The 15,482-nt window shown below is 45.7% G+C and overlaps 1 protein-coding gene across 2 annotated transcripts in view; it reads right to left on the reverse strand.

The window, feature by feature from the left end:
• The window catches only part of SLC36A1 (solute carrier family 36 member 1), a 48,360-nt gene that overhangs the window by 26,249 nt on the left and 6,629 nt on the right, over positions 1–15,482 (reverse strand). For both annotated transcript variants that reach the window (XM_057730642.1, XM_057730633.1), the window contains exons 2-7: positions 11,776–11,923; positions 5,513–5,603; positions 4,560–4,648; positions 4,001–4,096; positions 1,966–2,050; positions 1,182–1,400 (exon numbers count right to left, since the gene is read on the reverse strand). In XM_057730642.1, the coding sequence (XP_057586625.1) occupies positions 1,182–1,400; positions 1,966–2,050; positions 4,001–4,096; positions 4,560–4,648; positions 5,513–5,603; positions 11,776–11,918 (723 nt within the window). In that variant the 5' untranslated portion in view covers positions 11,919–11,923. The remainder of the gene's footprint in view (positions 1–1,181; positions 1,401–1,965; positions 2,051–4,000; positions 4,097–4,559; positions 4,649–5,512; positions 5,604–11,775; positions 11,924–15,482) is intronic.

Consider the following 15,482-nt stretch of genomic DNA (forward strand, 5'->3'; position numbering starts at 1 on the left):
CGTTCAACAGGTACGTGTGCTGTCTGTATTTTAATAAGTACATATTGATGAGTTATCTGGGGAATGACATTTACATACCTTTTTTTAAAGTTATCTTTTTATTCACCTGCTTTCTTTTTTTTCCTTTCCTCAAGTCTTAGCAAAATATCTACAAACAACCAGTGTTTAAGGGCACATTTTCCTTAGCCTGATCTTCTACCCCTCTACATACAGATGTCCTCTCCTGCACCTCCCCACAGACCTGCCCACATGGGCTATGTGAGGTGGAATAATCACCAGATTTACAATTCTGACAAATAAGTATAAAACTGGAGTGGTAAAATAATAACATAATAGTCCCTATTATAAAATGTTATACAAAAAGACGAGTCTTGGTGGAGCAGTGGTTAAGAATCCACCTGCCAATGCAGGGGACGCGGGTTTGAGCCCTGGTCTGGGAAGATCCCACATGCTGCAGAGCAACTAAGCTCATGCACCACAACTACTGAGCCTGTACTCTAGAGCCCGCGAGCCACAACTATTGAGCCCACGTGCCACAACTACTGAAGCCCGCATGCCTAGAGCCTGTGCTCTGCCACAAAGGAAGCCACAGTGAGGAGCCACAGCAATGAGAAGCCCACACACTGCAACGAAGAGTAGCCCCCACTCCCCACAACTAGAGAAAGCCCGTGCACAGCAACGAAGACCCAACAGCAGCTGATAAATAAATAAATTAATTAAGAAAAAAGACAAGTCTTACATTACTTAATATAACAATATAAATCCTACAATATATAAGAATCACCTTAATATTTTTCTCTATTTTCCAATCTTATATAATGATCACATAGTATTATCTGACTGGGAAAAAGTCTAAACCAGTGATCTCAGTGGGGGTGGTTCTGCCCCCCTGGGGATGTCTGGCCAGGTCTGGAGACATTTTTGTTTGCCACAGCTCAGGGAGGGGTTGCTACTGGCACCTAGTGGGTAGAGACCAGGATGCTGCTCAACATCCCTCGATGCAGACAGCCCCCATGACAAAGGGCCATCCAACCAGCCCAAATGTCAACGGTGCCCACGCTGAGAAACCCTCACCTAAGTACACTGCTGCTAAGTGACAGACCCCTATTTATGTACCACTTACTCACTCTGTTTGCTTCTCTGATTATTTAATAGGTGGAGCGGGGAGCCTGGGGTCGTACCTGAACAATGAACTGGTAGATCATGACCAGGCTGACCACCATGGTGATGTTGGCCAGCAGGGAGAAGATGGACAGGGCTCGGAGGTTCCGGACGAACACCAGCAGCACCAGGAAGGGCAGGAAGGAGACCATGTAGAGCCTTGAGTCCATGGTGGGCGTCAGGACCACCGTCTCGTTGTTGTGGCAGTTGTTGGTGGTCCCGTTGGCCGCTTCTATCACCTAGAACGAGGGGAAGAAAAGCCACAGAGAAAGCCTCTCAAATGACAGCGGCCAGGGACCGTCCCACCAGCGGCTAAAGGCTCAGTGTGTGAATAAGGCTGTATAGAAAGCTGGTGCCCTGTCTTTGCAGATCTTCAGAACTATCGTTAGCCACCCAACTGTCTGAGCTGGGTTTGATCATATCTCACCTAAAGACAGGAGGACAGCAAGACATCTTGAGGTTTCTCAGCACCCTGGGTCTTTATAAAGTTTTTTTTTTTTTAATTTTTAAATATTTATTTATTTATTTAATTTATTTTTGCTGAGCTACACGGCATTCAGGATCTTAGTTCCCCAACCAGGGATCGAACTTGTGTCCCCTGCAGTGGAAGTGTGGAGTCTTAACCAATGGACCACCAGGGAAGTGCCACGCCCTGGGTCTTTGGATAAAATCAAATGATACTGACACGGTTCTGCATAAAGTGTTAGTATGTCAGTTCTTGTGTTGAACAAAACTGGCTTGGGAGGGATCCTCAAGAGAAAGCCCACTCATCTCCTGCCATTCTCTCTTTTTACCAGGGCCTACCTGTTTAAAGTTGTCAGCCAGAAAGACAAAGTAGACACAGCAGAACCCCAGCTGCGTGACGATCAGGAAGAAGTCCACAATGTGTCTGCAGGTGGGGAAGGAAGGAAGACAAAGATGGTAACGACAGAAAGCAAGACTGCCGGAGACACGGGGTTCTGAACAGTGCTCTTCCCCAAGCCATCACAGACCCTTCCCACCAGGTGACAAGGATGAGTGCGCCCTGGCAAGAGGAGAAAGTGTGCCACGTGCCACTGGTCTAGAGCCTCGGAGAAAGATGAGGGAGGTGCCGGGCGGTTCCCAAGGTCCCCTTTCTGGCTGCGTGTCAGGAATGCTGTATAAGGTCAGGCAGGCCCGAGACAGTCCCGAGACTGGACTGGCCAGAGTGGAGCACACACACCAGGACCACTGCCAAGCCCTTTGGCTACCCCCTCCCCATGGCCCTCCTATCCCATCTCACACTGTTTGTTCTAAAGCTAGAGGGAGCCCTCAGCATAAAACCCCAAGAAGTGGACCCCTTCACGGTCTCTTTCTATAACTTGGATCTAAGAACCAAGCGACTCTCACGTAAGGACGCAGAAATAGATGTACCAAAACAGGCTGCTCGTTGAAGCAGTTACAACAACAACAGCTGGTGACAACCTAAGGGGTCATCAAAAGGAAAATCATTAAATTATAGGCCATTCTGAGATGAAACAGTATACAGCAGGTAAAAAGAATATGTAAAATCTATGTGTGCTGATAGAGAAATGCCTAAGACCTTTAAGAGGAAAAAAAAAAAAGTTTCCAGCCAATATGCATAGTATGGTAATTAGTGTAAAAAATGTTAAGAATGTGTGTATATTTGTACATATTCAGAAAATTCCAAAAAAAAAAACCCATGCAGCTGTGACCAGGATATATACTTTTACTCTTCACTTTATGTTCTTCTGTGTTGTTCCAAAAAAAGTTTTTTTTTTCCACCACGACCACACATTAATTTTATTAACAGAGGAAGGAAGGAAGGAAGGAAGGAAGGAAGGAGGGAGGCAGGGAGGGAGGCAGGGAGGGGAGAGAGAGGAAAAAACAGAGATGAAGAAAGGGAGAGGAGAGAAGAAGAGAGGAGAAGAAAGAATCAACCAACAACCAACCAACAACCAACAATCAACCAACCGTGGTCACTTGGCAATCTGGCTTCTCCCAGGCACAGAAAACGATTCTGCTGAAAGAATTACATAATCCTGCATCACAGGAAGAAGCTAACTACGTGTGAATGTAAAAGTCTGCCTATGACCACAAAAAGGAGTTTTTCTGGAGAATATAACTTTATGTGATTCGTTTTAAGAAGAAGGATTAAAAAAAAAAAGAATTCAGCCCTTCATGTTATCGATTTTCTACATCTAAATGCACCGTTTCCTCAAATAGGAAGCAAATAATAGAATATTTTTCTCAATTTCCACATTGAGAAAAACATCAGCTCCTGAAACATCTCCTTCCCTAACAAACCCATTTGTTCCAGTTCACCTCACTTCCTCCTTGAAGCCTTCCTTCTCCTGCCCAGTGCACTGCCATGAAAGCACCTATCATGTGCACTTCTCATCTGGCACAGTGGACGAGGGCATCTTTAGGGCTCCTCCCCGTCAGAGTCCCTGGGGTGTATTTCTAGCTCATGACACTCTCTCTTTACTTGTATATCCTATTCCTGATCTCTCGTTCTTAAGATTTCCACTTAAAAGAGTGTGCTTAAATATATTTGTTGACCGAATGAGGGGATGAAATATAATCACTGGTTATAGGCTGTCAAAGCTGGAAGACCCTTAGATATCTTCCAGGCCAGGCCCCATGTTTTGCCAGTGAGGAAACGGAGACCTAGGGAAGGGAGAGGTCACACAGCCCAAGGTCACACAGATCACCACTGGCAGAGCTGAGCCAGAACTCAAGTCCACAGACCCAAGCAATGTTCTTCCTGCTGGCTGCATCGTCTCCCACACCTCGCCTCCCTCTCTGAAGGCCCCCACACCAGGCGGCCACAGCCACAGAGAAAAAGGAAACCCATTACCTTCCCCAGTGTGCGTGGTTCCGAAGCCAGGAGATGGGGCTGGCTTCCAGGCCATACATCACTGTATCCCCGTAGTCCACAAAGGGCTTGTTCAGTCTGGGTGGCGGGGGGTGGGGGGTGGGGAGAGGAAGGGAAGAGTGCAAGGGTCAGACAACGACAATGACAGAACACAGCTCACGGAGACGTCAGCCGGTTCCCCATCTGCCACCCCAGACATACCACTGAGCCCCGTGTCTGATGCTTTCAAGAAGCAGAAGTCTTAGGTCAATGGGACAGTTACTTTCCTTATAATTAACAACCACCTGGTACGTCTTCTCAATGGGGTAAATATTACAAAGCACGTAAAACCAGAATGTGGTCTCTGTCCACTGGATGTAAGTGCAACAGATGACAGGAAGCTAAAAAAAGGACACAAAAATCGCCAGAGAAAGGCAGTGCTGTGACAACCTCGGCTAGCACAGAGTCTAGAGTGACCTGTGTTAAGTGCCCACGTTCAGTGTTGGTAACAGAACCCAAATGGACACCCCCCCACTTGAGAGGTGGCTCGGAGGGCTCTCACCTGCGGCAGAAGTGGTGCGCGCACTTCACCAGGATAGCCATGCAGTGCACAGCCACGAGGCCTAACACCAGCAGGCTGAGGGGACCCATCTGGGGACAGGCATTGCAGGCGAGACAGGGAAAGACAAGCAAGTCGAATGAGAACTGGATTTGCAAATGGTCACAACATTACTAGAGTACTGTCCAATGACAGAACTTCCTGCACAGCATGCGAGGGACGAACGTGCTCAGAGACAAGCTGAATAGTACAGGCACCATCTGAACCTCAGCAGGCCTTCTAGACAATCAACCTCCCAGAAGAGAATGACACAAGATAAGGCTGTCCTGACACTGCTGCCAATCAGCAGAACAGAAGGCTCCTGGGAGTGTTGAGGAAGAAGAGACAGGCTAAGGGGTGGTGGGAGGGGGAGAGCTGTCTCTGGAGCAATGCCACAAGACAGCCCTGAGCTGAGGACCATCCCCGTCTCTGAGCTATCTCCAACTGCAAAGGAAACCAGAATGGCCTTGCACGGGCAGTCTATAGTGGGAGAATCATGAAAGAAAAAAATAAAATTCTCAGAGTTGGCCATCTAAGGGCAAGGCATGGAAGGACTGTGTAGAAAATGGACAGACTTCTGTGTCTACTTCATTAGTTAATATTTTTGATAGAAACTGCCAGAAACATTTCAAGTACCTCCTCCTTGCCTCAAAGTAAGCGCCATGGGGGGCAGGAATTTTTGTCTGTTTTATTCACTGATAATATTCTAAGAGTCTAGAACAGCACCTGGCACACAGAAGATCCTCCACAAATATCTTTAGATGAATGGACGCCTGAACTTTGCTTTTTCTCACCTGAATTTGAAAAAGCTTCCCATTTTAAAATGTTTTACATAAAGTCAACTAAAAAACAAAAACAAAACCCCACCATCTCCTAAAATTCGTCATAATACTTCCCCGCACCGATGCAGACCTTACCAAGATGCCTGCGTTTTTCACCGCCAGAGGCAGCCCCAGGAGTCCTGTGCCAATGTTGCTTTTTAACAGGTGGATCAGGGTCTGGAACCATCTGAAGTGGGGAGAAGGCAGACAAGGGCATGTGAACCATGAGAGCTAGCATCTACTGAGCACTTAGCGCCGTGCCAAGTGCCTTCATGCATCATCTCATTCCATTTCCAGAACAATCCTACGAGACAGGTATTAACGTCACCTAAGGCACGAGGTAGTAACTTGCTCATGGCCACACACCCTGAGTGTGAGCCTGGATTCAAACCCAGGCTGTCTAGCCCCTGAGCCCACTCTCCTAGCCACTGCGCTATAAACTCCATTCCCTGAGGCATCTTTGAGAGTCCACCTCTCTTGGAGACTAGATTGGAGGGGCACTGGGGGTCTGGCCCCTGGTATATCCAGGCTTGGTTTTTATCCAAGAGCTTTTCGCTGTTAAGACTCAGATCCAGAATTGCAACAGAGGATGCCAAGCATAACTGAGAAGGACAGACACCGGTGTGAGAAAAGAACAGGGGAAATAAAAAATAGAAGCCCCAAACCCCTAACAGAAAGTTTTATGCAAAGTGAACAGAGTAAAAGTCATATGGTCCCACAAAAGGCCAGTCCCTGGTGTACTTGGTATTAAAAAAAAAAAAAAAAGTCAAATGCCAAAGAGTCCTAGGATTGGAGAAGCCCTCTTCAGACAGTCACCTACTTTATACTTCTGCCTTGTGGACAGAGTTTTCCCTTGTCTGTTGTACAGATTGTCCCCCTCAGGCTGCAACTGTAAAGCCTCTCACATGTCCTCATTATTTTTCCACTCAACAAATACCATCTATAATGTGTAAAACATTGTGTTAATGCCATGGTGGAAATTAGCATGAACCAGATACGGACCCTGGTCCCTAGAAACTAATAAAAGTCTCCAGGAAAATAAGGCAGACACATTAACAACCACCCAAGGTAGAAAGATCCCTGTTCTAGGAAGAGCCCAGGAACAGTGCCCAGGGAGGGGGAGGCAGGTGAGGGTTTGTAGCGTGGAGAGACCTGGGCTGAGCCTAGCACGGCCGGCAGGGCTTTTGCGTGTGCCGATGGGAAAGAAGAGCCTGGGAACACGTGTCCAGAGAGAGGCATGGGCACCAACACAGAGGAGCGTGGGGGCTTCATGGCCACTCAGGTGGGGTGAGGGTGGGCATTCCATACAGAATGGGAACTCCTCAAAGGACTGACGTCAGTGGCCTCATCTTCAGCATTTTCCATCCTCTGTGACTCCAGCAGGAAACGAAAAAGACCAAACATGGTACCACTTTGCCCCAAATCACAGTCTCAATCAGGATTTGGCCCCAGCACTGTCCGGAAATTCTTCTGCACAAGTAACCTAAATACTTCCTAAATGATGCTTCCACATATTTCTTCAAATCTGCAATTCAGTAGAAACTGAAAGCAAATCATGTGTTAACTTGTCAAGACCATAATAAATAAGACCCATCTATACTCTCTGGAAAGGAATTTTACTTTTGGTAACCTTTCTCCCTCTACCTCCAGGAAGAAAATCTCTTGACCTTCCCTACTGTCCCCGAAGCTTTTCAGGCAAGATCAAGAAACCTGCTTCGAATCTGAATGAGAAGAGGCGAGTGCTCTCCTGGATTAAAGTGAGGGACTGTAAGGGTCCAGGGGTGACTCCCTCATTATCAGTGGCCAGGGACCAGGAGATTACGGGCAGGATGATGCACCAATCAAATTTCCACCTTGGCAAATGTTTAACCCACTTAAGAGCAAAGGTAAGCACTGTACCAAAACCACCTGCCTACCAGAGGCCTCCCCAAAACGCCCCTGAGCTGGGTTTCATGGGAGCTCAGGTCCCTCCAGCCCTGGGTCTGCCATTAACACCATACGACAATCCCCTTCCCTTCTCTTCCCTTCATCTGTATTGTGAGGGGATTGGACCAGAACAGCATACTTCAGCTCTGAAACACCAGGATTCTAGGCAATTGACCAAGATCATGTTTTTGAATCAATGGCCACAAGCTGAGATTACCCAAAACCATATGAGCTATCACAAAATCAACTTCATGGACTGCAGAGTCTTAACTACGGGAGGGTGGGAAGGAGAAATAAGCCTCGCAAATCTCTGTAGCCTATTTACTATCCAAATCAGTAGTTCTTATGCTTTTGTAGTCTTAGGACCCCTTTATACACTCATAAATTATTGGGGATCCCACATAGTTTTTGCTTATATGGATTATGTCTGCTGATATATATACTATAAATTAAACTGAGAAACTTTAAAATATTTATTAATTTAAAATAACAATAAACTTATTACATGTTAATATAATTACCAATTTTTTTTTTAACAAAAAGTAACTCCATCTTCCAAAAAATAAAATGTGAGAAGGACACTATTTTACTTTTTTGTAAATCTCTTCCATGTCTTACTTGACAGCGGGACTATCTACTCCTGCATTTAACCTATTGTGATATGCTATTTTGGTGGAAGTACCTGAAGAAAATCTGTCCTCACACAGACATATAGTTAGAATGTATCTTAATAGCCTCTTCAGACAATTGTGATAGTTTTTCTTCGATACCACACCAAAATTCGACACACGTAGTTTCTTAGAAGTTGGCTGTAATATGGAATCCGACCTTTCCATCCCGTATCACATGAAAACCCACTGGTGATCTTGCTCCTTGAATGGATCTTTTACCCACACACAGTTTTCTAACATGACCCTTTGGCCATCTGGGAGATACTGGTTCCCTGAGCTTTGTGGATCTTCCAAATGCCGGCACATTTCATTACACGATATCAAAAAAAACACATTCATTAATATCATCCCTAATGTCATCAGAATAGTCTTTAAGTAGAGGGAAGCTGTCATGGTCACAGTGCTGGACGTGAGGGTTTTTTGTCTGATTTTGCTCAAAACCTCAAATTTCATTGTGGGCAACAAATACTACTGATTGTTTTTCTTGAGGTGAAAGTCTCATTCCTTTTATCTTCAAGAAAATGTCTGCCAAGTAGTCAGGTCTGAATGATCTACAGTCTGTTAGTTGTTCAGTAGCAGTATTTCATGTATACTTTCCATTTAATGCTGCAGAATATTAAAAGATGTGTACTGAAGGGTCGAGATTTAATAAAATCAGTAACTTGACTGCTTCATCAAGGACGTGCTTAAGTGAAACCGGCTTACTCTTTGTGTATGTGTGACAGTGAAAAATACAATGAGGACCAGCATAATTTGGTGCCACCGCCGTGACTCACGCTAAGACACCAGCAATCCTACCCATCACTGCTTCTGAACTATCAGTGCAAATGTCAACACAGCGAAAAGACAGATCACATCTTAGTACTATTAGGAAAACAGTTCTGACTTTATGGGCTTCTTAAAATGGTCCTGGGACCCCCAAAGGGTCTGAAGACCATACTTTGCAAATGGTTGCTCCAGATAACCTACAGAAGACCAGTTTCAGTCTGGTTTCTCAGCCTGCCAGCCTGGGGAAAAAGTGTCAAAGCTCCATCAAGAGCAGTATAATGTAGCTCAATAGGGCAACAAGAAAACCTTTGCCCGAAAGAGTGAAAAACGAGGCTGTCATCAAAGCAGTCAACAGCTTGGTAACATCAAGGGTTAGGAAATAACCTTACCAAACACATCATCATGGAAGCATCTGGGGTTCACACCTGCACCCCTGATGAGGGATTTTTACAGAGCCCTAAACCCCTAGAAGAGCCTGGCGTGTGCACACATATACTTTGCTTCTTGTACTTTGTTCCATGTGCTTTTTCCACATACTTTGTTCCTTGGCAAACTAGATAACATGGTGGAACAAGTCCCAGTAAACAGGAACCCAGCTCAAAAACTTGTCCCCAATACTTTTTGCATACAGCTAACTAGGTCCCAAATCAGCTTATACTTAATCATACCCAGCACGTTGCTACACATAACACTTGTGTGGATCCAGGCTCCAGACAAATACTCAACCAACCCTCCAAGTCCCACAGGAGTACTTTTCCCAGAACCACTTGTGATGGGGTTGTGATACCTGCCATCACTTACAGAGGGGCTTTCCTGGTCACCTACCTTGTATCACAATGTCAGGGCAGGACGGGCCCTCAGAAAAAGTACACCCTGGAAAATGTTCCAAAGCAAGGACAAGAGACATATCTTCCAATTGGTCAATTTCCAGCAAACAAGGGGAGATAATCTGGGGTTGACTACTAGTTATAATCCAAAGTGGAAAAAAAGAGATATTCAGAATAGCTAACAGCGATGCATCATCTTCAATACACACAATGAGCTACTATGAGCTACTATCCTGATGTTGCTAGATGGCTGGTTTTAAACTTCAGAGAAGTCCCGTCAAAAATGCAAATTTAGGGACTTCCTAGGTGGCGCAGTGGTTGAGAGTCCACCTGTCAATGCAGGGGACACAGGTTCGATCTCTGCACCAGGAGGATCCCATGTGCTGCGGAGCAACTAAGTCCTTGCGCCACAACTATTAAGCCAGCACTCTAGAGCCCACAAGCCACAACTATGGAGGCTGTGTGCCACAACTATTGAAGTCTGCATGCCTAGAGCCCGTACTCCACCACAAGGGAAGCCACCGCAATGAGGAGCCCGCGTGACACAATGAAGAGTAGCCCCCACTCACCACAACGAGAGAAAGCCAACGTGCAGCAACGAAGACCCAACATAGCCAATAAATAAATAAATTAATTAATTAATTCAAAAAAAAATGAAAATCTAGGGAATTCCCTGGCAGTCCAGTGGTTTAAGAACCCACAAGCTGCACGGCCAAAAAATAATAATATAAAAAAAGAAAGGACAAAAATAAAAGTGAAAATCTAGACCCCATATGGCAAGCACTGCATAGACAAGCTGATGCCTAAGAACGAGGAGCAAAGACTGGAAAGGAAACTAGAGAGAGAGAGACGCTTGGAAGGAGCATTTCACAGTAACGAGAGTGACTTCTGAAGGGAAGCTATCACATGTCATTGCTGCATTTGACACTCCTTCTACCCGGGGGAAGCCAATTAGGTAGACGAGGTTGGAGAAAAGAGAGAGGAAAGATAGTCCTCACTCCCGCCAGTTGTGGCCTAAGCAATCCCTTCCCTCAGCTAACGCTGCAAGCAAGTGGGGGCGGGGCGGGGGGGATTGACAATAGCATGCCACAGCAGAAAAAAGCTATGGAGACTGAATCTTTAGGAGCAGAAAACAAGCTGGGAGTGGAGAGGGGCTTATAATGTGGGCAGACCATCTCCTCTAGTTCTGAGCTCACTGGAGAAAATGCCTTGCACCAGGAGAGATCGCAGCCGGCAGGGGGGCTTCACCAGTAAGGAGCTCCAAGAGAAGCTCCCATGGTCTCCTTGGGCGGTCACAGGGGACCGTGTGAGTCAAGGCCATAATGGATCCCTCAGTAAGTCACACCCAACCCACAAGGCAGCACAGAGAGGCTGATGGCAAAGCTTGAGGAATAAACAGAAGGACTGCAACAGATGGATGCTGGGGTCCAGAGAAAATGTCAGGGCTCTCCTGCCTTTCAGAACTGAGTCAGACAACTCAGTGGAGTAGAAAACCCTCCTCTGAATCTTCTCATTTGAACGGTGAGTCAACATAGCTTCACAGGGGGGTCCTCAATTTTATTTTACATTTGAAAAAACTGAGGCCCACAGAGGGCCAAAAACTCACCCAGATGAGACTTGGAATTTAGTTTCCAGGGATAAGACGTAAGCCCTCCCAAGGGCATGCAAAGCAGATCACCTCTTCTTTATCAACCCCTTGAATCTTTTAAGTTTGTAAGACATTATTCCTCTCTCTTTCTATTTCTTCCGCCAAATGCCCCGCCTGTTTGGTGATGGGGACAGAAGTCTGGGGAGGACTTTGTAAAGGAGGCTTCCAACTGGACTTGGAGGCCTTATTTAAGGTTCTAGCACAGATGACCCATGATTCTAAATTAAGAGAATGTTCTCTCTAGAAGTTTTTCTTATGTTCAGTCTGTGACTCTGCACCAGCCTTCTGGGACCAACGCAGGTGAAATGAACAAAGAATATGAAATAGACTAGAGAGTGGCAGACAAGGAGCTCAAATCTCAGCACCACTACTCGCCCAATCTCTACATCTTACTTTCATCTGTAAAGTAGGGAACTGATAAAATAGGGGAGCAAAAATAATTCTAAGCAAGATTACATTACAATACAGAATTAAGGAATATGAATCGCACCCAAAAGGGTAGACAGAAGAGCTACTTACGTTGTGCTGTTGCTTTCCCCGAACCGCTGGTAGGATCCTGGGGAAGAGAAGTTGTTCAGGCCTTCAGACAGGCTCTCCTCGGGGCTCACGTCAGTGGAGCTGTAGTCACGGAAGTCCTCGTTCCGAAGTCTCTGCGTGGACATGGTAACTGGGGGGACAGGGGTGGTGCTGAGACCTCCAGTGGCTGGGGCCTTTAGCTCCAAGCCTGGTGTCAGCTCTGGGGCAGCAGCAGCCATTGACACAGTAGCTCAGTGACAGCTGCACTATGGATTAAGTACAACAAGGGTGCCTGATACCAAGAGAAGTAAAAAAGGTACAAAGTACACAAGGGCGGGCTGAGCGCACTTGGCTTCTGCCTTCCAACCTACCTAGTCAGTGCCTCACTCACACATCTCTAAACTTTCCAGCACACCTGGACAGAGCAAACGTGAAGCACTGCTTGGGAGGGGTGGCGGTAGATGCAGACAGGCACTTTTAGGTAGCTTTCCCTTTCCTTAGGCTGGAATTAACACCCCCTTCCTTTGAGCTAATTTCTAGGGCCCTGGACAATAGTGACATTGTATCTACATCCATCTTTCCCAAGAGCAAGCTCTCAGAGGAGGGCAACCTAAATATTCCTAGCTGTATTCTATTTTTCCTCTGCATTCGGTCCAGAAAGAATCTCGCACTCCAGAAGTCCCTTCCAGATCACCTAACTCTGCTCGAACTCACCACCAGCTCCCAGAGCCACAGATGACTTTCTCTTTCTCTTTGCCATGACCTCTGGAATGTCCTATACCCTTTGGAAGTCATCAATGATGCTCATTCCCTCATCCTAGGACTCTTTCCTTGTAACCAGTCTGAATACTGAGAAATGGCAGCTGGAAGCAGCTCAGAAGATCAGGAGCACGGCAGGTGCTCCCCACTGGCCCTTGTCACAGCATCTCCCCTCCACAACCCTTCTCCCTTTTTACGTTTACAGATTTGCCAATTTTTTTAAGCTGGTAAAAGAAGAAACCCTTCCTATTGTGTGCTGAGGAAGGATGGTGAGGGTGGTGTCCCCTGGGTGGACTTTTTTAGTAATTATACAGCAGAAAAGAGAAAAACAAGGACTTTGCTAAGATACACTATAAGGATACATTTTGAGAGCTGTGTAGGCTCCCAGAATTCCAGAGACTGTTGTTAAAAGAGCCTTTGGAGGTCACTCCAAACTGCTCTTTTTACAGATGAAGAATCAATTCCCCGAAAGGTGAAGGGACCTGCTCTGCTACAGCCAGGTAGCAGCCAAGCAGTAAACATACATCCTGACATCCCGCCTGAACCTGGAAACACCTACTAAATACACTGCCAGTTGCAGTGACGGAATATCATAATGAAAGAAAGTCAACGTCCTCCAAGAATCTGCAATCAAGTAAGGAAAAAGCGTCCATGAACATAAAAAATTACAAATAAAAATCCTTTGGGCACTTGAGAGACTGGCACAACCACCTGCCTATAAGGGGCTCTCCCCCAGCACACGACTAGATGCCCACCTTGAGTCTGATGTGCTATCTCAGATGCCTGGTGAAGAGACAAGACCTCCAATGGTCATCACAACACAAGTGTCCCATTTGACACCCAACACCAGCTGCCAGAGAACAGACAGCTCTGTGTCAAGTGCTCCCAGACATCAGTCCCAGGGACTCTTTGGAAACTGACCCCACCTAGCACCTGAGTGATCAAAGGGTGATTTCCTTTCTCCCGCCAACTATAATGGAGGAAGGACCCCATGTAATTGCACAAGGAAAGTGCTTGGCAGAAAGCCAGTGAAGGGCATGGAAGTCCCAGAGAGGATCCTGCCTCACTTCACCACCAGAGCTGACTTTGCTACATACCTAAGAGGGCATCATTTACTCACATGGCGGAGGAATTCAAGAAGTCATCTACGCTCTAGGGCAATTGCATTCATAAGAAAGCCAGGGGAAAAAAATCTGTTTAGTATTTTAATATGAACAGTTGAAAGCTGCTATTCAGGCAGAAGTGATTAAGTTCGTTTCTATGCCTGTCTAAAGGCCTGGGGTGGGGGCGGGGGCGGGGAAGAATACTAAACCATCGCTCAGCAGCTCTCAGCTCCAATATTTCAGGAATCAATTAATGTAATTCTTTATGCTGACAAGAGCTAATTTCTGGTCTCTTCCAACATACCAAAAGCATCTGAGGAACAGAGCCTTCCAGGTTAACCCTGCATTTTACTGAGAGAGAGGGACAGAAAACAGGCACTGACAAGTTCCCAGTCCCTCCCCATCAACCGAGAAATCACCCTTGCTTACTTGGTACAGACGCTCAATTTATTTCAAACACTATAAAGAGGCCTCTTTACGTTGTGACCCACATCAGATTATCACTAAAAACTGCTCAGAAAGAAGCTGAAATCTATAGATCAAAAGTCCAATGAACAACTGCAGGATGTGGAAGATGTGGCTTGGCAACTGTGCACATGTTGAAAAAGGAAAAAAAAAAAAAACTACTTATGGGTTTTAGTTGATGATAAGCTCAACAGAAATCAATGATATCATAATAGATGCCAATTCAGCTAATGCAATTCTTGGTTGCACTACAAGAGAGAACCCCAGGGAAATGACAGGCTGGTTTTTTGTTGGTTTTTTTTTTTTTTTTTTTTTTTTCCCATACCTTGTACTCTGTCCCAGGCAGCATGCTATACAGGAGATAATGATAAACTGCAGTATAGCCAGGGGTCGGCACCAAAGTCATGAGGGGGAAGGAAACCAGCTAAATGAGGAATGGTTGGAACCCTGAGAAGGTTCAACCTGGAGGTCTGGCAACTCGGGAGGTATAAAAACTGTCTTTAAAAGCTGTCTTAGGGATCAGATTCGTTCTGTGGAGCCTCAAAGATTACTCAGAAACAGGATCAGCAGGTGCAAAGTAAAGGGAGGCAGGTCTTCAGTTAGACATAAGGAAGACAGCTATCAAAAGTTGTCTAAATGGATGGCTCTAGGAGATGGTGCGTTCATTATCCCTGGAAAGCTCCAAGCAGAAGCCCTCCTCGGAGCTGCTAAGCAGGATTTAAGCTCGGTGGAGGGTGGGTGCGGTCACTCCTCGGAGGGCCTTCTAGGGCTCTTTCTGGCAACAAGGCCTCCCCCTCTTCTCTCCAGCTGTCCCCAACTGAGAGCTAGCCTCCATGGCCACCTTGCCCTGGGCTCTCTGTGATGAAACCTGATTTCCACCCTCTAGTGTTGTAATTGCCAACTCATGCCCCAAGGGAGATTTTAATAGAATCTATTAACCGTCCAAACGAGGGATGTGATATTTAAGAGTTCAAGACCAGCCCGTCCTTCAGGTTCTTGAAGACAAAGAACAACAGAGTTTATATAACACGTGTGGCCCATCAACACAACGTAACAATCTCCAGGAGACATTCAGACTCAAAAGAGTGTACTAAGTAAGAAAAGTCTCCATGTTTGGTGCAAATATATGTATACATATATATTTTTTTCAAGTGTACAGTCAACCAAAATTGCACTGAAATATCAACTATTTGTATAACCTCGATAAATGCTCTTCGTTTTCCTTAAACTATTTTTAATCAATATTCTCATTATTTTAAGTTTTTTTCCACTTATTTCATATCTACTCTTCCTTGAATCTACACAGTGCACACACTAATGATGTTTAGTTGTAATATAATGGTCCATCATTATATTAATAAAATAATTTGCTTCACTAGCTCC

This window comes from Hippopotamus amphibius, chromosome 1 (assembly GCF_030028045.1).
Source record: "Hippopotamus amphibius kiboko isolate mHipAmp2 chromosome 1, mHipAmp2.hap2, whole genome shotgun sequence".
Lineage (NCBI taxonomy): Eukaryota > Metazoa > Chordata > Mammalia > Artiodactyla > Hippopotamidae > Hippopotamus > Hippopotamus amphibius.